General features: G+C 40.1%; 2 protein-coding genes across 2 annotated transcripts in view; both read left to right on the top strand.

Annotated features, from left to right (window-relative positions):
• The window catches only part of LOC133515551 (dynein axonemal heavy chain 2-like), a 104,131-nt gene that overhangs the window by 37,110 nt on the left and 43,253 nt on the right, over nt 1-23,768 (top strand). The window contains 8 exon segments of the mRNA XM_061848107.1: nt 15,264-15,407; nt 16,262-16,360; nt 19,192-19,411; nt 19,939-20,101; nt 21,476-21,654; nt 22,203-22,395; nt 22,711-22,852; nt 23,180-23,317. Coding sequence (XP_061704091.1) covers nt 15,264-15,407; nt 16,262-16,360; nt 19,192-19,411; nt 19,939-20,101; nt 21,476-21,654; nt 22,203-22,395; nt 22,711-22,852; nt 23,180-23,317 — 1,278 coding nt within the window.
• Nucleotides 240-14,983, top strand: LOC133515559 (uncharacterized). The gene is made up of 3 exons (XM_061848119.1): nt 240-491; nt 10,422-10,703; nt 14,478-14,983. Exons 1-3 carry the CDS (start codon nt 441-443, stop codon nt 14,691-14,693), a joined length of 549 nt encoding a protein of 182 aa, XP_061704103.1. The 5' UTR covers nt 240-440; the 3' UTR covers nt 14,694-14,983.

The following is a 23,768-nucleotide window of genomic DNA, read 5'->3' as shown; positions in this document are numbered from 1 at the left end:
AAAGCGTTCAAAAGGTTAACATTGACAACATGTGCGAGTGAGACACTGCGCCCCACCTTTGCTATCTCAAGTGGCCCGTTTTCTCTAGTCTGGTAAGAACACCTTTCTGTGATAAGGTTTAATTTAGTATGACAAAAAAGTTAGAGCGTACTCCACTTTATATCTCCATGCTTTGGCCCTCATTGGTTGCAAGTCCCCAGTAGTGAAATCCAGAGAACAAAGGTATTGGTAGTTTTTTGATTATGTATAGTGTAACACTTTAACTGTCAATGTCAAATCAATTGTAAACAGTCACAAACGTCACAAGTCAGATGCACGCCGTGCGTCTCGTTTGTCGTGCTTCTTATTTGTCTTTGCGTTTACCACGTTAGTAATTGATAGGTCCTTCGTCTTTTAATTTAGCTGTGATTTATATAATAATAACGAGACTGAATCATACAATGCAACAACGAGATATTGAAAAGTTATACTTTGTACCTTTCAAAGCTGTGGTGAGTACGTTCATATTACTTTTGATTCTTTTTCAGTACATATGGTGCTACGTTCCCGCATTGGTGCCGGAATAAGCATTTTCCATGCCTATGTCGAAAATTTAAAGGGTCATACGTACCGTAAAACGTTGTACAATAGGCAATTCGCAACTCTTGTCGATATAAAACACTTCCTTCGGTCGTCTTTTAATTTATCACCGTTGCGAATTTCCTATTTTTCGCACTTGTATCGTAAATAACTATTTAAATATGACGGTAAAGTAAATGTTTTAGCTCGATAGATTTAGTGTTTGTTTATTCAAGCCTTTTTAGGGTTCCGTAGTCAACTAGGAACCCTTATAGTTTCGCCATGTCCGTCTGTCTATCTGTCTGTCTGTCTGTCTGTCCGAGGCTTTGCTCCGTGGTCGTTAGTTCTAGAAAGCTGAAATTCGGCATGGATATATAAATCAACAAAGTCGTACAATAAAATGTAAAAAAATAATTTTTTTTAGGGTACCTTCCCTACTCGTAAAGTGAGGGTGAAATTTTTTTTCGCTTCAACCCTAGAGTGTGGGATATCGTTGGAAAGGTCTTTCAAAACTAATAGGGGTTTTTAAGAAACATTTTTTGATAAAGTGAATATATTCGGAGTTAATCACTCAGAAAGAAAAAAAAAATGTGTCCCCCCCTCTAACTTTTGAACCATAGGTCCAAAAAATATGAAAAAAATCGTGGAAGTAGAGCTTAAGAAAGACATTAAATGAAAACTATAGCGGACATGATCAGTTTAGCTGTTTTTGAGTTATCGCAAAAAGTTTCCCCTTCATAGTAAAAAGACTTACTTTTTAATTAGGTACTGATTATGCAAATTGAAAGGTACCGTTTCATCCCTTGGTTAACAATTTACTATAATTTAAGCTCCAGTTTAGCTTATTGTGACGGAAGAGTAACTACGGAACCCTACACTGAGCCTGGCCCGACATGCTCTTGGCCGGTTTTATTTAATAATAAAATTTGCAAAAACGATCAGTTTTTTTTATTCCATAGACTGAAATAACAACCACAAATATCAAACGTAGGAATAATGTGACCAGCTTATAACAAACAGTGCTGATCTTTGATTTCAGTTTGTGAATAGCCGGATCCACACAGAGCGAGCATACGCGTGAGGCAATTTCCACACGCACAATACGTGCGTTGTGCGTGAGGAAGTTGCCTCGCGCGTATGCTAGCTCTGTGTGGACCCGGCTATTAACCAATTTATATTAAATTAATTTTAGATTCAAAATTAACAATAAATGAAATCTACTCACTACTAATCCACACAAACATTTAAAAATGACATTTGTCATATTGCCAACCGGACGCAACACCATTTTGGTATTTTTGGTTTACATATTCGACATTTGTTACTTTACTCGTATAGTGATTGGATGTGTTCAGTGTGTTTTCTCTCGTTTTTGTTGACTGTTTTTGTCAAGTTAATAATAATAATAATCAATTCACAATACTGATAAGTCTATGGACAACAAAAGTCTGAAATAAAGAAAATTTATTAATTAATTTATTATTTATAAATATTCTTATTGTACACCACATATGGAAAATGAGAATACAAAGAGAACACAAATTACAATTAACTACAGGCGGTCTTATTGCTAAAAAGCTAAGCGAAGCTAAGTTTGTTGATATTAGTTATTATTTTGTTACGTCTGTTGCATTATTGTTTTATTGATAATAGAATATTATTATTATTATTAGAGCTTCGATATTCCACAGAGAATTTTATCGTTTGATATAAATATTTATAATCGCAGATTAACTAATCTGTGGTTTGCTGACGACATTGTCATTTTCTCTTCAACTGCTTCCGAGCTACAACAAATGCTTGAAGAACTAAGCATCGCAAGCCTCGAGATTGGACTGAAGAAGAATATGTCAAAGACCAAGCTTATGACCACACACCACGTAGGCTAGAGATAAATGGAGAACACATTGCATATGTCCACGAGTACATTTATTTGGGCCAATTAGTCTCCTTCCAGGCGCGTCAGGAAAAAGAGGTCGAAAGACGGATTGAAAACGCCTGGAGGAGCTATTGGTCCATGAAACACCTGATGAAAGGTAATCTTCCGATATATCTCAAACGGAAGCTCATGGACATGTGCATACTCCCAGTTCTAACCTACAGGGCACAGACTTGGTCTTTGACTAAAGCTCAGTAGTCCAAACTCGGAGTTTGCCAACGAGCCATGGAACGTCAAATTGGTGGATCGAGTCCGGAACACCATGCTGCGCTCCAAGACACAAATCATCGATGTAGCTCGGAAAGCGGCCAAGCTAAAATGGGATTGGGCTGGTCACGTCTGCCGAATGCCGAATGAGTTGTGGGGCAAAGTCACTACAGAGTGGGAGCCCGAAAACTCGAATCGGGGATCTGGCAGACCTCACCGGCGATGGCGGGATGAACTGGACTCCTTCTTGAAGGAGTGACCAGACATAGCACTGGACAGAGATCAGTGGAGAGATTGGGGAGAGGCCTTTGCCCAACAGTGGGACACGACAGGCTCCAAATAAATAAATATAATATATATTTATAAATTTTTTTTTTTCTGCTGTAGACCCCTCCTGGGTAAAAGCCTCCTCCAGCTGTTTCCATTTGTTTTTGTCTTTTGCTACAGTTAAAGAGAGGACATCCACTAGCCAGATGGCAGGACGTAATTGTTGCTGCTGCGGGTAAGGAATGGCAAATAGCATATACTTACACGGATCCTAATCGCCCATCTACTACCTGAATACAAAATTTCTAAACACCTCAAAATGGTGTACCTATATAAGTACCTCCTGATAATAATTTATTTTAGGTTAGTAACGGTTTTAGTACATCACTATTTATAAGACATACTAGCAACACATGAAATGTAATTTTAGTCTATGGAATAAAAAAGAGACTAGTGTCATTCTCATCCTAATCACCAGACATTGCGGTTATAAATTCGAGGAGTTCCTAAGATTGGTTATGGATCCTAATATTATGAGATTTGGCCCAAAGTTTTGTAGAATACAACATGTTCACCAGGAACCCGAAAGATTTTAACCACGCATTTCTGAGACCAAAAGAAGAAAAATATTTAAGCTATATCAGTTAAGGTCAATTTTGCCAAAAAAAAAAAATTGTTTATTATTTTTTTATTATTAGGTACAGTCAGCGTCAAATACTTTGTAGCAGTCAATGTGGCCAAATAGTTCGGTACACCATACTAAATATATGGTGTACCGAACTATTTGGCTACTTTGGTTGCTACAAAGTATTTGACGCTTACTGTACAAGCTTTTAATTTACCCTGTTAGCATGACTAGCATGTATGTATGTTAGTGTAGGTCAACTCTTGATAGCTAATTTGACACACTTCCCGGTTTCTGATTGAGCTGAACTTTTGCATACATATATATATATATATATATAGGATGACAATCCAACATTATAAATGTGACCTGACCTGATGATGGAGACAGGAGGTGGCCATGGGAACTCTGGGACATAGAACGCCAACTAATTGTGTTTGTGTTTGGGGTTGTTAGAATTGTCTCAATGAGTATTAGTTGCCTGTGGAAAGGAAAGTAGTCAGTAATAAAAGCTTGTACCAAAAATATTTTTTTATGGAAAAACTTATTTGAATGGATTTGTACATAAAAAGTAAATGGTACTGGTAAAACTATCTCTTAAAATGAATTGGTTCCTTTTTTTCGTAAAAACTGGTTTTTCCAAAGTGTCACTTGTCACTTTTTGACTGGGTCCTATAGAGGCAACATCGCCATCACAAAAAGCCTTTTGCACTGAAAATGTTCGTATTTTTGTGGTATTAACTTTGAAACTATAGCTTTGTCCAGGACTTTCTCATTTCAAACATACTGTCTTTGTCTTATTATTATTATTGGGGTTTGTGGGCCTTTGAGTGCCACGTCGACCAGGTAGTGATCTATTGTGACAGCCCTTTAACACATTCACTGCCAGACAAAAAACGGCGCACTACCCTAGAAATCGGTGGTCTATAGCTGCGTACAAAACAACCCGCCCAGCGGGTTGTCCGGCATCTGAACAAAATTCACGAGTGCCCACCAGGTGGGTAACCGGCAATGAATGTATTAAAGTTCATTACTGATGCCCGTTGAGTCCAGGAAATTCCAGATTCTTTGGGCCGTAATGTTCTGTATCTCATAGGGTTGCAATGCAATACGTGCTGCCCTAAGTGGGTACTTCTTTTTGGCATTAGTGGTCCACAGGAACAGAGAATGTGCATTGCAGTCTCCTCTGGCTCCTTGCAGAACCTGCATGTCGCATCTTGTTTCTTCCCAATTTGAAACATGTGTTTGTTCAACTTACAGTGTCCAGTCAATATTCTGGTCACCACGCAGGTTTTCTTTTGAGCTCTAAAAGCTCCTTAGCAAATTTGTTGTTGAACCCTTTGATTAGAACTTTCGAGTGTTCTTGTCCTTTGAGGAACTTCCACCAATCGATTGCTCTTGTTTTTTCTAAGTTGCTGAGCAGAGAATATGCATCCCGTTTTGTGATTCCACAGAACGGTTCTGGGCCGACCAGGGGTGTGTCTGCGCCCTTTCTAGCAAGTTCGTCCGCTTCTTCATTTCCGTTAATGTCGGAGTGCCCTGGTACCCATCTAAGTATGACTTTGTTGGAGTTAGTCAGTGCATTTAGGTTTGTTTTACAGTTCTGGACTAGTTTTGAGTTTGACTCAAGGGATTCTAGTGCCAGCAGAGCAGCCTGGCTGTCTGAGTTGATATAGATATGTTGGTGTCTTAGGTTTCTGTCCAGGTTAATCTCCGCACATTTGTTGTTGGCGTAAACTTCTGCCTGGAAGATTGAGGCCTGTGTGCCCATGCTGACGCTATCTCTGAACTTAGGTCTCTCACCATAGATCCCACATCCTACATCACTGCCTTTCTTGGAACCATCAGTGTACCAAATATGGCTTCTCTCTTCGACGTACATTTGGTCGTTGGTCCATTTGTCTCTAGGAGGAATTTCGACTGTGTACAGTTTAGTCAAATGACATTCAGTGTGCGTGTCATCCGTGGGCATGCTAAGGGTTCTATTTGCAAAAACCCAGGCCTTTAGTTTGGTTAATGCTTCAGAGCGCCATTTTGGCCTGTTTAGCGTGCATATTCTGTAGACGCACTGTTTGGCCTCCTTTTGAATTTGCAAGTGGAGTGGTATAATGTCCAGCAGTGCGTCTAGGGCCGCCCCGGTGTCGAGGAGAAGGCACCTGTTGCTGTTAAACAAGCCGTGCGTTGCAGGCTGCATAGAGTTTCTATTAACGTCTTTTGGCTGATTTTGTTACACCAGACTGCGGAGGCGTAGGTAATAATGGGCCTCACTACCGCTGTGTATAACCACATAGCAATTTTGGGTCTTATGCCCCATCTTGCTCCTGCCGTTCGACAGCATGACCACATGTCCATTTTTGCTTTTTGTATAATATTTCTCAGGTGACGGTTCTAAGTTAACTTTTGATCAAAAGTGACCCCTAGGTCCTTGACCTCGTCTGAGAACGGTATTATTTGTCCATTAAGTTTTGGTTCTGTGAGTTTTTCGAGCTTTCGTTTCCTTGTGAATGGTACTATCACATTCTTGCTCGGATTAATGGACATGTAATTTTCTCTACACCATTTGAATATTGTGTTTAGAGCTCCTTGCATTAGGTTGGATATCGTGTGGAGGCAAGGGCCTTTGATAATGACTATAAGGTCGTCGGCATATCCTTGTGTGTATAGTCTTGGCCTAACATAATCGCAAGAAGTTGATCCACTGCTAGAGTCCATAATAGAGGGGAAGGAACGCCTTCTTGTGGGCACCCTTTTGTGGTATAAAATTCATGCTCTATAGTTTTGAGAGAGCATGTTATGTACCCATCTGGTGGTGGTTTCGTCAACTCCCTTTGATTTCATACCATTGAGTATGGTCTCTGTGGGCGTATTGTCCAAAGCACCCTCTGCATCAAGGAACGCATATGGAGCGGTTTGCTTGTCCTCTAGGGTTTTCTGCACCTTGTCAACCAGGTCGAGTAGGGCAGTCTCCGTAGATTTTCCTTTTTGGTAAACATGTTGGTTTACGCTTAGTGGTCTTTCCACCAGGTATTTGGCTCTAATGTGCTGATCGACTATTCTTTCCATCGTTTTTAGTAGGAACGATGTTAGACTGATAGGTCTGAAGGATTTAGGCTGTGAGTAGTCCTTTTTCCCTGCTTTTGATATAAATCGTACCTTGACCCGAGTCCATTTATCTGGTATAATTCCCCACGCGGTCCTGTCCTTGCTGTAAAAGTGCCGGAAACACTCCATCTTCTCCCGCTGATTTAAATGGTTTAAATTTTTCCAATGCCCATTTAATTTTGTTTGGTCTACAGATGTTAGTTGCCAAATTCCAGTCGATATTGCTTGCCCTGTGGATTTGAGGATACCTTTGGGCGCAAAGTTGTGTATTACTGGTTGAATACGAACCGGGGAAGTGGGTGCCTCTGAGCAAGTCCAGAAGTTTCCTCTTCTGTGTTCGTAAATGTGCCATATGGTTTTTTAAGGAGACCGAGGTAGTTGGTTGGTGTCTTGGAGAGTATTTTGTGAATTCTCGCTCCTTTGTGAGTTTGGGCAATCTATTCGCAGAACCTTCTCCATGACCTTCTTTTTGCCTTCCTGTTTTGTTTATGATATTCAGTCAACGCTCTGCCGTACCTTTCCCACTCATTCGGTGTGCTCGAGTGATTGAATATGCGACGTGTAGACCTACGGAGGTTTTCTAGCCTTTTGTTCCACTACGTCGTTGTGTTAGTAGTTTTTGACTCTTTCAGCGGATAGCTTTGTTCGTAGGCCCTACTTATGCCTTCAGATATTAAATGAACTGCCATGTTGAGAGAGTCTGGTGTGTTGACATATTTTGGGACATCCTTTAGACGTTTTTCGAGGTCGGCCTTATAGGCTTCCCATGACGTTTCTTTTGGATTTCTACGCGTAAGTGGTTCCCTATCTAGAGAGCCTTTAACACTGAACAAAAGATGTTTGTGGTCCGACATTAAATTTTCGCTGCTGACACGCCAGTTGGCTAGGCAGCTTGCCGCTTTTCTAGTAGCGAAGGTTATATCTAATACTTCTTGCCTAGCTCTAGTTACGAAGGTGGGCGTATTGCCCTTATTCAACAAGTATTGGTAAAAATAAATTGGGATAAGTAGTAACTCACCCCTTTTGTTGATTCCAGTGCTCCCCCAGATGGTGTGGTGGGCGTTGGCGTCACATCCCACAATAAGTTCCGCCTTTTGTGCTTGAGCGTACTCCAGCACTATAGTCAGTTCTACTGTGGGATCTTGCTTCTCTCTGGGCAGGTAGGCGGAGCAGACTATTACCTTGAGTGGTCCTCTCCCTTTGATATCGACGTAGGCAGCTACTTGGTCTTCACTGCATAGTTCTGTAACAGGCAAGAAGTTAATATTTTTGTTAAATACGATGCAGGCTCTCGGTTTGGCACCTTTTTCGTAGATCAGTACCTTTCCTGCTCTGTTCAGTCCTGATGCCATGGACTTAGTGTTGATCCATGGTTCTTGTATGAGGGCAATGTCCAGGCCATTTTCGCCAAAAAGTTTTTCCACGACTGCTGTGGCCGCTATGGCGTGGTGTAAATTGGCCTGCAGGAACCTCACCCCCTACCCTCTAAAGCGTCATCTTTACTTGGCACCGCGCTGGGCACTGGTGTGCCCTTGGTGGCGTCTTCGGTCCCCACTATCCCTTGGGCGGTTATTGCCCCTGTAGCCTCCCCGGTTGGCGAGAAACCGCTGCATGCCCGATGGTCCTGGAGTGGGATTGGAGGTTGAGGGAGCCGCCTGTTTTGGACCAGAAGGCACCTTTCGGGCAGGCTTTTGGGATATGGTGGTGGGTGGGGTAGGGTTTGCAGCCTGCGGTGGTGGGTCTTGGGTAGGTTGAATTTCGGTCTGTTGGGTCTTTGGTGGCCCTTTAGCCGAAACTGGACCTCCCGGAAACCTAAGTTTGGCTTTAGGGCCCTTTTTCTGTAGATTCTCCACAGACAAGTCGTCTAGAGACAGGGATAACTTTGGTGTGGAGAATCTTCCAGTACTCTGTGTACAGCCCCTGATTCTGTGCATAGAGTAGAGATAGCGACTGCTGTACCTTGGAGTCGTCTATCTCTGGAATAAACACCATCCCTATGTTCGGCTTGGGAAGCTCATTTTCATAGATGACCCCAAGGTTGGCTTCTGGCCATGGTTTTAGGGAAGGTGTTATATGTTCAAGCCAGGCTTTTGATCTTTGATCACTACAGGTGATGAGTAACTAGCCTGGCTTGTATGCGTAACCTTTGAACTTCGGTCTCTCGTCCATCTCCAATCTTTAGCAAGATGTTGTTGCAGAGAGACTCTAATTGCGCGACACTCATCGGCTTGGAATCCTTGTTTCCGACTCGGACTTGGCCGAGGACCTCGTTGTAAGGTTGTGAAGGTTGGGGTTGGGGGGTCACAGTCATCCTTGGGTTCTTACAAATGTTACCCTGCGGTGACGTCTCCTCTAAGAGCTTTGTAGCGGCCCTTCGCAGAGCCCGTCAATTTCTTGACGGACTTACGTGTCTCAGGGTTGGGAGCTTCCGTTGGGTTGTTTGGGCAATGAGTATCGCTCCTTTCAACCGTATTGGCGCTCTCCACTCTCTCCATGGCTTGCTCCGATGTTTGGGCAGTCTTTCGCACCTACCATCAGGGGCATTAGTTCCAGGCATAGGACTTCCTACCTTCAATTTTTTTGTTTGCGTTCTCCGTACAAATCCCACGAGAAGCTAGGGAAAAATGTGGTCAGTTTCCAGCAGAGACCCGCTTGCCGGAATAAGGCAAAATACACCTCGAGGTTGCCCGGTATCGAGGGTCATCGTTAGCGACTGAGCTCCCCCTCAGCCACGCATCTCTCGGCATGATTGGTCCACCTTGGATTGGGGTTTTTTAGTAGAGGTTGTCTCCTCTTGGAGTGGAGTAGGAATGGTGTATTAGGGTTTGCATTCCGGGTCCCAAGTATGCGGAATATCATTCCGCACATTCAGGCTCCGGACTGCAAACCCCAGGAGAAGGAAAGGTGAGACGGGAATAGAAGACAGGAAGTGACATTTTGGAACACGTGATTAAGACTGGAATTCTAGGGTAGGAAAAGGAACACCTGGCGGGTGGGGGTGCCACATCACTTGGCGTGGTCTACACCAGGCGAGGCCCTCATACTTAGCTACTAGTGGTCCGGGGTAAGTTGATAAAAATAGCGACGCCCGTTCCGACCACTAGCATTGCCCGGGGGGGGGGGGGGGGACCCACCCACCAATGAAACACTGGGTGTGCAGATATAGGGACGGCAGGGACGTGTATGATGGACTTGAGGTGTTGGCCAATAGCCCAGCGTCGCATACCTGAGCGTACCTACTCCCTCCTCCCTCCCTGTCTTTGTCTTATGCTAGCACCCTAAAGAAAGGGATCAGTATAATTTTCCTGGTTTTTACTCACTGACAAGTTGTTTGCCAGACTATAGGTAAATTACAGAAAAGTTTATAGTAATTCATTTTAATCTTTGATGATCTGGTCTTCTTGAAATCTTTTGGGTGCCTCATGACTCTTGTGAGTACGTTCTACAGTTGAGGAGTTTAATTTAAATACTATTTTGTGACAGTAACAATAGTATGAGGTCCCTAGCGACTTTTATATTGCTTGTCACTATGACAAGGTACTAAATCGTACTGAAATTAAATTCTGTAGATTGATAGTTAGTTAGAATTTCATAATAATTAATACCTACTTTTTTAAGCAGGTCATGATAGCTATGCATTTTTGATCCATTTGACATATTCTAATTATTTTTATAATACTTTTTTTTATGATCCTTATATTCATCATTCATTTTATTTTCCAGCAAAAAGTAACAAAATTTATTAGAAACTCAACTAAATGGGAGAAGGAAGCATGTCACCGCAGCCTACTGAATCTCCAGGATGCGCACAATCAGTTCCACAAACATGAGCCTAGGTCTACATTGTTTATGAAAAATGTTTTTTTCAAATGTGTGTGGTCTGCCATTTATTCTCATAATTGGGATAAGCTCTTATATATCCTTACAAAGAGTACCATTAGGGATAATAGGAGATGTATGTATAGTGAAGAAACTAATACTGAGAGGTTAAAATTTTATTTGAAGGTAAGACATTTTTTTAATTTAAATTATTTTTAATTTTAAATAAATAATTTGAATATATGTGTTTTCAGTTTTTAGCCATTAAATTGATTAAATTGCAAAAATAAGAGTAAATAGGGAGTATTATTGCAATGTTCTATCGCCAGAGAGCAGCTCTGTCACATATCGTGAACCCTAGAGTAACTAATACATACTATGCCTTTAAAAGTTGTTTGAGAAATTTTCACTGTGACATTGATGCATCCAGGCGGTTAGTTTACAGAGGCCTACCGCGAAACGCAAAAATCGAAATTTTGTTATCTGCCTCTTTATCGCTCGAATATAAATAAAAAATAAATAAATAAATAATAATAATAAATATTATAGGACATTATTACACAATTTGACTAAGTCCCTCGGTAAGCTCAATAAGGCTTGTATTGAGGGTAGTTAGACAACGATATATATAATATAATTAATATATAAATATTCATAAATACTTAAATACATATAAAACACCCATGACTCAGGAACAAATATCCATGCTCATCACATGAATAAATGCCCTTACCAGAATTTGAATCCGGCACCATCGGCTTTATAGGCAGATTCACCACCCACTAGGCCAGACCGGTCGACAAAAACGTGAATATGCAAGAGTGACTTTGATTTTCGTCGTGGTAGGCCCTCACTCCCTCAGTACGTGCTAGGGGCGCCCCCTACGCAGAGTTTTGCGTAATATCCTCTATTAATGAAGACTATTGACTGAACCACATGACCAATATCACCTTACTAAGTTACTGGTTATTTATGCATGCCCAATATTGAGCTTGGCTTACAGGAAAATATATGTCTATGTCTAGGGCCCGGAATTTTTGGTGTGGATTGTAGGGGGAGAACAAGACTATTTATCGATATTATCGACGATACGATCGTTTTTTTTATTAGTCTCTTAATTAAATAAAACCTCAAACGATGTATACTTCTTCGATACATACTGTATCCAACGGTCAATGATTTGATTTAATGTCAACGGAAAATTTAATCCGTTTAAACCATTGATGTACGTAATAGGGGTAGATGAGGTACCAGGCGCTCGATCGTGAGCCACAAAATATAGGTTCCGGGACCTATATTGAATTAGTCGTACGGGTGACGCTGAAGTGTCAACATTGTCATCAAATTCGATAAAATATTGCCAAAGAATGCCGTGTTGCGCCTTTTTCCAGTGCTTCAATAGCTCCAAGCACAAAAACAAAGCTCACGGTATCACTTTTCATTCGTAAGTACTGTTATAACATTTGAAAACATATTTTTTTCTAAATAAAATTAAAAATTTCCTTGTTATTGAGTGAGCGCGACAGCTAAATAATGCATTACCCATGTGAGTAACACGTTTATCCGAGTGTCAAGTAGGCCTGCCCACTTCATGCATTGTAGAGTCAGCAATTTTTTTTATAAATAATGCAACTTTTTAAATCATGTGCTCCTATTCCTTGAAACTATAGAATGTAACTGGTTTTTATTTTAATATACGAATAACCGGTTGTTAACCAAAAATTCAGTTTTTCTGATAGTATTGTTAAAACAATATCTTGCATTAACTTGAAATCCAAATATCGGGAATAGTCCATCAAAAATTACTAAATAGTACCTACTTGTACAACAATAGGAAAACTATGGACAACATTTTTAACGAGAGCTCGATTTACAATTTTAATATGCAAGTTATAGTGTAGTTTTAAGATGTATTTATGTATGTTGAAAACTGTGTAAAAATATTTAGAACAGATATTAGATCAATCAAATTTAACCTTTTATCATAAACAAAAGAAATAAATAATAATCATCTCTATTTGTCAAGTAAAATGTATGATGACTGGTCTGGCCTAGTGGGCAGTGACCCTGCCAATAAAGCCGATGGTCCCGTCCCGGGTTCAAAGTTCTAATGATGGAATCCATGAAGAATTGAGGGAACACTTAAAGTCTTATAGGTACACATATAGTGATTTTTGTGGTTTTTGTTTACAAATTAAGCATTTTCATCCAAAAACTGGCAATTAGTGTAGTGGAACTGCTGATTATAAACAGAACGAAACTCCCTAACTACGTATTTACCGTTTGAGTATTTGTTTTAATTTGTCCTCTTTGTAGAGCAACTAAGGTGATGAAAATGAAAACGATGAAAATCAGAACGAATACTTTAAATTGAACATTCTAATGTAAGGGCACGCTGCCGTCTCAAATCGAGAAAAGTGGGACATTGCTAATTTCGCCTTCGATAGGGAATGATTAAAAAAAAATATAACTTCAAAATCAGTATTAACGTTAAAAAAATGAAAACTATAACGTTTAGAGAAAAAACTTTCACTTATTTCTATTTTAAAACGAGCTGCAGCTGTGGAAATGCCTAGCGATTGAATTGTGAAAATTAAAAATGATGCTCGGTTTGTTTTTGATACAATTTTTTTTTCTCCATACATTATAATTTTCCTTTTTATACCGCCCTCTCCGCATATTTTTTTGAATTGTATAGATAAACTATCGGTTTTACATATAAAATACATACAGTTTTACATATTTTATTTGTGTTAGCGAAAAAAAAATTGTTTTCCATAAAATAAATAAAGTGCCTATTTATTTTAATTTCGTATATATTTTATAAATATTTGTTTCCTGACGCTACCTAATAAAGACCGCCGTTGAAGGCGCTTATTCCCATGACTTACAACTTGTCCAATATAAGTGAATCCGTATACGTATCGTAACTATGAATAAACAAGGTTCACACTTTTATATTGGTTATCTTGAGTCGTGCGCTCGGTGAACGATTGGAATATATAAATACCAGGAGTAACTACGAATTACCAGTGATTACTATATCTCTTGTCAAGCGTACTTGTCTTTTCCGAAAAACCATCAGAAGTGGAACCTCGAGATCCCTATCAACTGAGATCATATCGTTATACTGGTTTTCTCGAGGCGACACGTTAGTTGAACATAGTGAATAGTCGACCAGGGTTTCAGAAGTAAAAAACGAGGGTCAATTTCATGCTTTAAAAATATGATAGTCAATCATTTGATATTAATCTCAGTGTAACTCGCTCGCTCAGATATTTGCTTGAAGTGAGAGACGGTCTAAGATTAGGTAATATCAAATCATTGTATTTTTTAAAAATCGAAATGACTTAATATCACTTTAAGACGACAATGTAAGAAGTATGTACGTCTCGCCTACACATTTGTATAATGTTATTAGTTTTTCTCTGTTGCACCTCGAGGAATACGCAAAATATAGGGGTCTCGCTTGCGCAGCACTGTTAACTATATTTGGTTATCCCTGTTGCTCGTTGTGCACATGTACATTATAATGGTGTGTAGTATTTGCAAATGAGTGGGTGCTGGACCAGATTTTAGTTTTGTCAACTATTAACGTCACATATCTACCCCTTTTACTTACATCAATGGTTTAAACTGATTGAAAATTAAAATGACTATAATTACGAAAACTTTTATATTTTATAATTTGAGAAAAGATGACGCATTGATACAGTAACAGTCTGATAATATCGATAAAAAGCATTGCTATTTTCCTGACTTACGTCATAAATAAAAAATGTAAAACTCTTGGAAAAAGTTTATAGTGATTGTCAATTTAGCTCTCTACAGTCTCATACTATGTTTATAGTCTCTTAATTTTTGCATGGGGTTATCAATGTGGTCTTGTTAACTGTAAAATAATGAAAATAATAATAATAATCAGAAACATAATCTGCAATATAATTATATTGTTTCCAGGCCTTCACAATACTGTTGATGAACCACCCGTATGCCAGAACCCACGGTCTGCTGGATGATTACATGCACATGGTGCTGTCCTGCCGCACACAGGAGAGTAGGCAGGCTGTAATGAAGGTGCTTGTGACATTGACGGACACTCTCTATTCTAAAGTGTTGGCGAATAGGAGAAAGAGATTGGAGAGAGATTTGGATGGACTGGTGGAACTTATTTAAAACTATTTCCAGTGTTTTTGTGATATTTTTCCAGCAAAGGGTATCATTTTACTTTGATTATATCTGAGCAAAACACCTTGGTCTGATAATGTCTTTTATGAGACGGGAACATCTAATTGAAATATGAAATGATGGAAATTTGGCATAAAATTACCAATGATGCCAATTCAATTAACTATTTGACTAGAGAATGTGAAAGGTCATGATAAAATACAGAATATCAATAGATTTATTATTGATTGTGATATTTAATTGGCAATGTTTTAAAACAATAAAGTGGGATAAACATTCTTAATGTGTTATTCTTTTCGCATATAGCTATTATAACACTCATCCATAAATTACCGAATAGAAGTATGCTGACGAGACCGCTCAAGCATAAAAAGTTCACGCACACATTCACTCTCGGCGCGAGTTACGAGCTACGCTTGTACCCAACATCGTTGGTTTTTTCCCGAATATAGTGGTTACGAACAGAGAACCCGTCTAGCGGGTCGCTGGCAGTGGATGTGTTAAAGAAAAATATAAAAAGTCACTTTCAACAACAGTATAAACGTTTACCGTTTCCAGAATGCTCTAGGGCTGCCTGTGGCCAAAGCCATGATGTCGGAAGACGGAGAATGCATTGAGTGGAGGTATAACCTGGTGTTGGACGGGCCCGCGGAGGTGTGGCTGTTGGGGCTCGAGACTACTATGAGAACTGTGCTGAGAGACGTGAGCTGCTGAATCCATTAGGCGGTCTTCCCACTGGCGCCATATCCGATATATCAGGAGGTGACGACGGCGTGTGAACTAGATGAACTAGACAAAGCTATATAAATGCATCGCACCTTCCCACTTGCACACCGTCTTCGTCACCGCGTCAGGTTCCGGTGCCAGTGTGAGAACCGTGTTAAGTGTAAATTAGCTGAGGACAAACTTCAAATACCTAAGTCGACATTGGAATTATGGCTTTTATACGAACTCGTTGGATTCCAACGAAGCGTTGTACGTAAGTATTGGCTGCGTGAAGTGTGTAGTGGGAGATTTAAAAATGATGATCGTTCTCGACGTGGCAAGAATGTAAACTTCCAAGGGCTCATTTTTTTAATACACGTAGATACTATCAATTAACTAAACGACACCCACTAGGCGGTCGCTACTGTTGTGTATTCAGCCAAAAAGTACCTACTCATCATAGTCATCGCCCATGTCGACAACTTGTTGCCTGGTTGAAACCGATGCATTTACGGCGCATTTATGTGACCTATCTTAAACCTTACTGCAATGGTATAAAGTCTACTATTAGTCTGTTAATGTGTCGCAGTTAATTCATTATGTACCTACTATGTAACGTCGAAATTATAGAACAATAGCTTCTAAGACAATACGACGCACTTAAACTTAGATTAACCAAGACCAAGCTAACTCTGCAGCGGATTTGATAGCACATAGCGTGGAAGTGTTGTTTTAAAAGTCATCATTTTATAGACATTTGACGTTTCTTCCACTTCCACGCTCTGCGCTATCAAATTCTCTGCAGAGTTAGCTTGGTCTAACTATACGCTAGGTATCTATTTGTTTTATAGAATTTAATTTTAACCCGCCTGGCGCTACGTAAATGTAAATATCAGCGAGAACAGTGGATCAACGACTTTCCCGGGCAACTTGGGATCACTTGCAGTAAGGTAAGTAAAAAAAACTGGCTTTTACTTAGCTTTCGATAAGTATTTTTTGTAACTAGTATTTTCTAATTGTAATTTAATGTAGATACCTCATTAGGTACAGTTTACGTTAGCGACTGTCCATCAGTTCACCTCGCTCATACTAATGGATAGAACATTGGTGCAATAAAGAGGGAATGTGATCGAGTACACGCAGACGCTAACGTAAATATATTGATTTAAACCAACACGATTTTCGTTCATAGTTTTAAAACGAATACGGGACTTAATCGCGTATACTAACGTTTATTATATGGCCTGACATTTCGAACGTGACGTTATGCTCGTGGTCACAGGCAGACTGGCGAGGATTTGTATCAACATCTTGCTGCGCGGGGCGCCCGGAGTTTGATAAGGGATAACATCTTTTGCTGACCTTAGTTGCCCCGCCACCTTGGACAACGGCATGTACACAGTCTGTATGGAATACTTCCGTAGTACCGACCTTGTCCGTCACTCCCTTGACATAGGGCATAAATGCCGGTCGTCTTGCAACACCTGGGTGCTTCCTCCTCGGTTTTCGTCTAGCTTGCCGGTTGTCCAACCTGTACCCATTTTTCCTAAGAACCCCCTGAACATGTGACAACTCACTCTCTAGAAATTCAGGGTCACAAAGGTCATGCGCTCTGTTCTTTAGGGAATTCACAACGAACAGTAGGTGACGAGGATGATGATGATTCCTGTAGACAGTATGCGCCAGGGAACCATCCATTCGACCTATCACCTTTACGTCCAGAAAAGGCAAACTACGTTCTGATTCCAGTTCATATGTGAATTTTACCTTTGGATGAATGGAATTGAGATACTGAAGTGTGTTCCACTTCCTGCTTGACACCCTTCACAATACAAAAGACATCATCGACATACTGCTTCCATAATTTCACTACCCATGGTTGCAGATCTATGCTAGCCTCGAAATACTCCATCCAGATATTTGCTAAAACCGGTGCCACAGGGCTACCCATAGCAACTCCGCCAATCTGGAGATAATGCTTTTGTCGGTATAAAAAGTAGCTTCCCTCTAAACAGTTTCGTAGCAACACCATGACTGACCCCACTATCTCATTGTCAGCGAGCCTCTTCCGAACTACCTCAAGACATTCTTTTACTGGAACGTTGGTCCAAACTTTCCGACACATACCATCGGATGTCGTGAGTGTTGTGTGTAGGCAAAGTGACAACCTTAGCGTACTAGTGAATAATCATGATCAAGTGCGGGTAGTTCGCAAAACCCGCGCAGCAAGATGTTGATACAATTCCTCGCCAGTCTGCCTGTTACCACGAGCGTAACGTCACGTTCGAAACGTCAGGCCATATAATAAACGTAAGTTCACGCGATTAAGTCTCGTATTCGTTTTAAAACTATCCTAACGTAAATGTCAAAACTCGTGGTAACCGTGCTGATATTTCCGAAAAAGCGTAAACTTTATTCATAATTTACTCGCTAACACAAATTCGCGACCTGCCATGCGGAGCAACACCTAAATCGAAGTAGTACCTATTACGTCTTTTTAGTGTTTAGCTACTTTAAAGTAGTTTAAGCGATTCAGCGCTATAACCACGACACGTTGTCGTTTTGCCTCTACGAAGCATGTCCGCTACATATCGGGATACCCATGTTATCGGCTACGACGTAGCGCTACGACCGTAGCTCAGCGGTGAATGTGTTATCACGTGTAGGTATCTTGTGTGCCTGTTCGTAGCGTCGTAGCTCTCAAACCGATGAACCGATTTGAGCACGGTTTTTATATCGAAAGTCTAGTCTGTCGCAATTGTTCTATAAGAAATAGTTGTGCTTGCATACAACATAAAAAGGTTAAATACGGCGTTCTCTGAACAAAAGATTTCCGTCGGCAGAATTAATCTCTGTGTTCCTTAAGATTTTTGTTGCAGGTGGGGGGTTTTGTCAGTGTCGGCGACTTGAGGTTAATACTGTTTAAGTTTAAGTTCAGGTTTTAAGCCAAGTTTGGTATCATTTTCAACTACATCAAAGATGTAGACGTAGATTTCATCTAAATCGGTTCAGCGGTTATTGATTGCCAATACAAACTTCCACCTGCTTTTTGACTTTAAGGGATAATAACATTAATAACTATCGTATGTTCCCCCCTGGTGCTCAAACTATGTCTATACCAAATTTCATCTAAATCGGTTGATTCCCCATATAAACTGTCGCCACCCTTTTTATACCCTTAAGGGATGACTTTTGGGTAAAATTAAGCTATAAATGTTCTTTCTCGGGACTCAAACAATCTCTATACCAAATTTTAAATAAATATAAATATTTTGATTGATTGGTTCCGCGGTTTAAGCATGAAGAGGAATTGAAAAGTAGTTTTTTTTTCATATTTTATACGATCATGATAAAGTTGAGAGCCCTCCCCGCTTAAAATTTACACCAAAAATCTTCGTGGTCCAATCCTGCCAAAGGAACTCTTGTTCACGAAACGCCGTAGGTATATCATGAGCTACAACTACGACTAATATTTTAACTAGCTTGATGGGGTTGTCTTAATAGTGTCGAATATTTTTAAATAAATATATGCTTCTCTTCGGATTCGGCAATTGGACATGGGTAATAATGCTATAATGCTATTCGTATTCCTGAGAGATAGTAGATTATTGACATATATCTAAGAACGGGCCTTACGGGGACTAAGAATGGTGCTAGTTCAGCGGTGCCACTAACGAATTCGAGCCAGTCGTGCAGTCCTTAGATATATGTCAAAGGCGTCGATTTATTTAGTAGGTAATGCCATTTATAACGTTTTGTTAATTTCGCAATATATCGTCAGATTATGTGGACCTCAGACTGCACACGCACCCTCGCGCGATGCGAACTCATGAAGGAAAAGAAGCCCATGAAGAAACTACGTAAAAAACAGAATGTTATTCTAGCCACACTCCAGGGCATGTCCCGAAAAGAAATTCCGAAAATATTGAGAGCCAAGGTCAATGCACTATGCGTTATTGAGATACATTCCAGGGATATGGTTGACAAGATGTATAAAACGGGTAGGTTATGTTACGTGTCTTCCAATGTTTTCTCTGAAGTTTATTTATTTCTTTATACTTACGGTACACACAGTCGGGTCAAATCGAGAGCTTTTAAGGTCCACTAGATCATGCGGCATCGATTGATGCAGGGCTGCGACGTGCTACCCCGTATTTGCTTACGGTTTTTGAGTGTCGATAACAACTAGTTCTTATCCCCTACAGATTAATCAAGTTCAGTATGGTTGGATTTCAATTTGTGAGTTGATAAAAATAAAGAGTTCCTTTCGATTGATGCAGGGCTGAGTGGTTCTACCCCGTATTTGCTTACGGTTTAAGTATAATTAAACAACCTCTGGTGTTTAGTCTTTTTTGAGTGTCGATAGCAACTATTTCCTATCCCCTACGGATTAATCAAGTTCCATAATGGTTGGGTTTCAATTTGAGAGTTGATAAAAATAAAGAGTAACCGCTTTAGAAAATATTAAACTGTTCATACTGATTTAGGCTGGATCAAATTAATCTAGTTTTTTTCTTAATAATTTTAGGATGCATGACGGTGTCAGCATTTGAATGGTTCTCCCAGCTCAAGTTCTATTGGGACCGCGAGCGCGAAGACTGCTATATCCGCCAGACGAACACCTGTTCTATATACACATATGAATATATTGGAAACTCTGGACGGCTTGTGATTACGCCACTAACTGACAGGTGACATCGTAAAAATTGTTTTAATTTCGCATGCTCTGAAAGAGGGTCATTGTTGTTCTAAAAAGTGTGCAGAAAGTGATACGTCTCTGCACTAGAGCATTTTACTTTCCAGGTACCTACTTACTTAAAAAAATTACGATAAGCAATTGAAATTTAGTTTCAAATGGATTTGTCATAAAACTTCCATTCTGATATTTAACTCCCCATTCCATAAATAACGATACTTTTACCTAAACGGTTAATTGCAAGCCTCAAGAAATGCTAAGATAAAAAATTATACATACTTAGTCATATTAAAAAAAAAATGTATTTTACTTTCCTCGTATTCGAAATATAAAGTAGGACTTTATCTCGGGTGAAAGGCATAATTTCAGCTCCGAATTACGGCGCACTCACTGCGTAGGTGGCCAAACTACCTACATACCTCGGCAAAAATGAGTGCCTTTCAATCTACTATTTCATTTATTTACTTAATGTATACGACCTTCGAGAAAAGAGCGTACTCCAGGCCGGCAACGCACTTAAATACAACCCCACTGGTATTCGCATATTTAAAAAAAGCGAGCCTTTATTGAGACTTTAAATTTACAATTTTGGTAAAAGTAACGTTATTTATGAAATGGGGAGTTAACCTCTTGAACGCTTTACATCATAAACAAAAACGTCACTGACACGCCAAGATCCCGGGCGCAAGCGAGCTAATATAAACCTTATTAGAAAGTGTGAAGGTTACTTGAGAGCGTCCGCTATAACACCTATATAGTTGTCCTTTGCATTGTGGGCACGAATAGTTACGACGCCTGTAGGTGTTCTTGGCGTGCAAGAGATTTAATATCAGAATGCAAATTGTACAATAAATCCATTTAAAACCTAATTTCAATAACTTATCTTTAAAAAAAAATATGCTTGGAAAGTAAAATGTTCTAGAGTGTGAACGCCGGTACTTGAATGCTGGGATGATTTGGCGGAGAAATGAGTGCTAAACTTTCTAAATAAAAAATTGGTTTAATAACAGTAAAACTAAAAGGTGTAAAAAAATTAAAGGTTAAATAGCACGTATTCCATTTGGTGGCTTGAGGACGAGTGAAGGACGCGGCGCTGTCGGTAAAGCAGTAGGCTCCCGTCGATCGGGCAGGTTTCTTGACGTATGCGTGTGTGAGTGGTGCATCATATATAGTTTGCACAAACACATGCTAGGCGTTAACATAGAGTAGAAACTTATCACTTGCACACCTTATAGAAACACAACGACCCTCTGTCAGAACATGAGAAATGAGAACAATTAACAATGTGAACTTTTTACGTTTTCGAAACGCGCCGCTAGTGTTAATGGTGCAAAAAGTCAATGTAAGAGCTGAAGTGATTGTTCCACAGATGCTACATAACCCTCACTACAGCACTAAATCTTTTCCGAGGCGGCAGCCCTCAGGGCCCTGCCGGGACGGGCAAGACGGAAACCACTAAAGATTTAGGACGTGCTTTGGCGCGATGGGTCGTTGTCACCAATTGTTCTGATGGTCTGGACTACAAATCTATGGCCAAGTGCTTTTCAGGTATACTTATCAATATTTAGTGACACGACTCGTTTCCCAAATGTTGGAAGAGTTCTCGGAAATTTCTTGAAATTTTCTCAGAAATACAAGAAATTTCCATTTTATGTTTCATTACATTTTTCGATCCCCACACAAAACGTGAGAAGTTTCTGAAACTTTCCTATGTTTAACACTTCGCAATTTTGGAAAGTTTCCTTTGGTGCATGAGTCGCGACAGTGGGCGCCAGGCTTAAGCATTTACGGCAAACATATATATAGTTGTTACTTGTAGGTATATTTTAAACGACTTATTTCGTTTGCTGGGTGGCAGCTCCCAACAACCATTGGATAGAAGACCGACTTTCAGTACCTAGAACTACTCGTACAGTCGAGGAAATTGATTCTTTAGCAGTTAACGTGTCACGTTACAATGGACATCTCTTACCATAAGTATGTACAGCCAAATTTACTTGAACCGCAAGTTGCTAAAGAATCAATTTCCGCGACCGTACATTGTCTTTAGACTTTCCGTTAGAAACATTTCTATACCAAAATTATAAAAACTTTAGGAATAGCTCAAAGCGGCTGCTGGGGTTGCTTTGACGAGTTCAACCGCATCAACATCGAGGTGCTGTCTGTGGTGGCGCAGCAGATCCTGGCGTTGTTGCTGGCGCTGTCCCTGCTGCAGCGCCGGTTCTTTTTCGAGGGCTCCGATATCAAGCTGGATCCCAACTGTGGGATTTTTATCACTATGAACCCTGGGTGTGTTCAAAATATTATGACGATTCTAATTTGTGCTCTTCAGAACAGGATGAATGAACTGTTAATGGTAGATAACTCATTACTGCCTATTGCCAAAAAAATACGAACTTTAGAATGGGCATGTAACTATAGTTACTAAAAAAAAACAAGCACGTGATTTCTATCTAGCTGCAAGCAGATAAGTAGTCTGTTGTATTTAAGCTGCTGTTTCTAGGTAGAAAGGGGCATTTAAAACCTTTCCGTAGAATTTTTGTAGAGAAGAGTGTATTTTCTATTTTTTTTAATATATTTTCCTATATCTAATGTTACTTCTAGTTATGCCGGCCGTACAGAGCTCCCAGATAACCTGAAGTCCATGTTCCGCCCCATCGCCATGTGTGTGCCCGACTGCCTTATCATAGCGGAGATCACGCTTTTCTCAGACGGCTTCACCGCATACAAGATAAATGCTAAAAAAGTGAGTATGGACATTTTCCGATTCAGGCCACAAGATGGCAGACCCTCCAACGCGCACGGTCCCTATACTACAGATATCCATCACAATCCAATTAGGAAATAAAAATTGTTTTGAATAGACGGAGGCTACGGCGTAAACGATTGGCATCTTGGCTAGGCACTCTGTCACGAGGAATCAACTGGACTAGGATGAAACACCATATAACTATACCATACCGTATCATAGCTGTATTTGTACCAGGTGTAATTGTTGAAATGTCAGATGGACTATCTACTTTAAATATATTATTTTAATTTAATTTATATTTTTTTTCTTTCTATGCCTAAGGTGTTTACGCTATACCAGCTGGCCATGCAACAGTTATCTAAACAAGACCATTACGACTTTGGCCTGCGATCTATGGTAGCTTTGCTTCGGTATGCTGGAGTAAAAAGACGTGCCTACCCGAATTTGCCGGAACAGGAGGTTATTACATTTTTTTTGTCGCTGCGTATGAAAAACATTCAAAACCTTTACGTAGCCTAGTACATAAGGGTGTAGGTATATTTTTTCTTTTTATTTTGTCTCTCGCTGCAGAACAATGTAACTGCGTGTTCCTGATGGTCACGAAGCTGTGTCAGATACGCGTAAAGGATTTACCAGGTATTTTTTTTGTTTTTTAAGGGGCTGGATTTGTATTGATCACAAATTTGCACTTGCGCAAGGTTTGTGATATGACCATGTTTCAGGAGCGTTGTGATTGTTACCCGTCAGGTATTCACGCTGTACCAGATGTGCATGCTGCAGCTCTCGAAGCAGAACCACTACGACTTTGGCCTGCGATCCATGATCGCGATGCTGCGTTACGCCGGGGAAGTGAGACGTGCTCACCCAAATTTGCCAGAGGCGGAGGTATGTGGCACTCAAATTTTTAGTT

This window comes from Cydia pomonella, chromosome 2 (assembly GCF_033807575.1).
Source record: "Cydia pomonella isolate Wapato2018A chromosome 2, ilCydPomo1, whole genome shotgun sequence".
NCBI lineage: Eukaryota > Metazoa > Arthropoda > Insecta > Lepidoptera > Tortricidae > Cydia > Cydia pomonella.
This window is presented reverse-complemented; position numbering and strand designations above follow the sequence as displayed.

Excerpts from the sequence above, each read along its gene's own strand:
- LOC133515559 (XM_061848119.1), top strand. The coding sequence starts at position 441 with ATGCAACAACGAGATATTGAAAAGTTATACTTTGTACCTTTCAAAGCT. Across the intron at positions 492-10,421 it reads TTGTACCTTTCAAAGCTGTG|CAAAAAGTAACAAAATTTAT; the intron begins GTGAGTACGTTC and ends TTTATTTTCCAG. Across the intron at positions 10,704-14,477 it reads GGTTAAAATTTTATTTGAAG|GCCTTCACAATACTGTTGAT; the intron begins GTAAGACATTTT and ends TATTGTTTCCAG.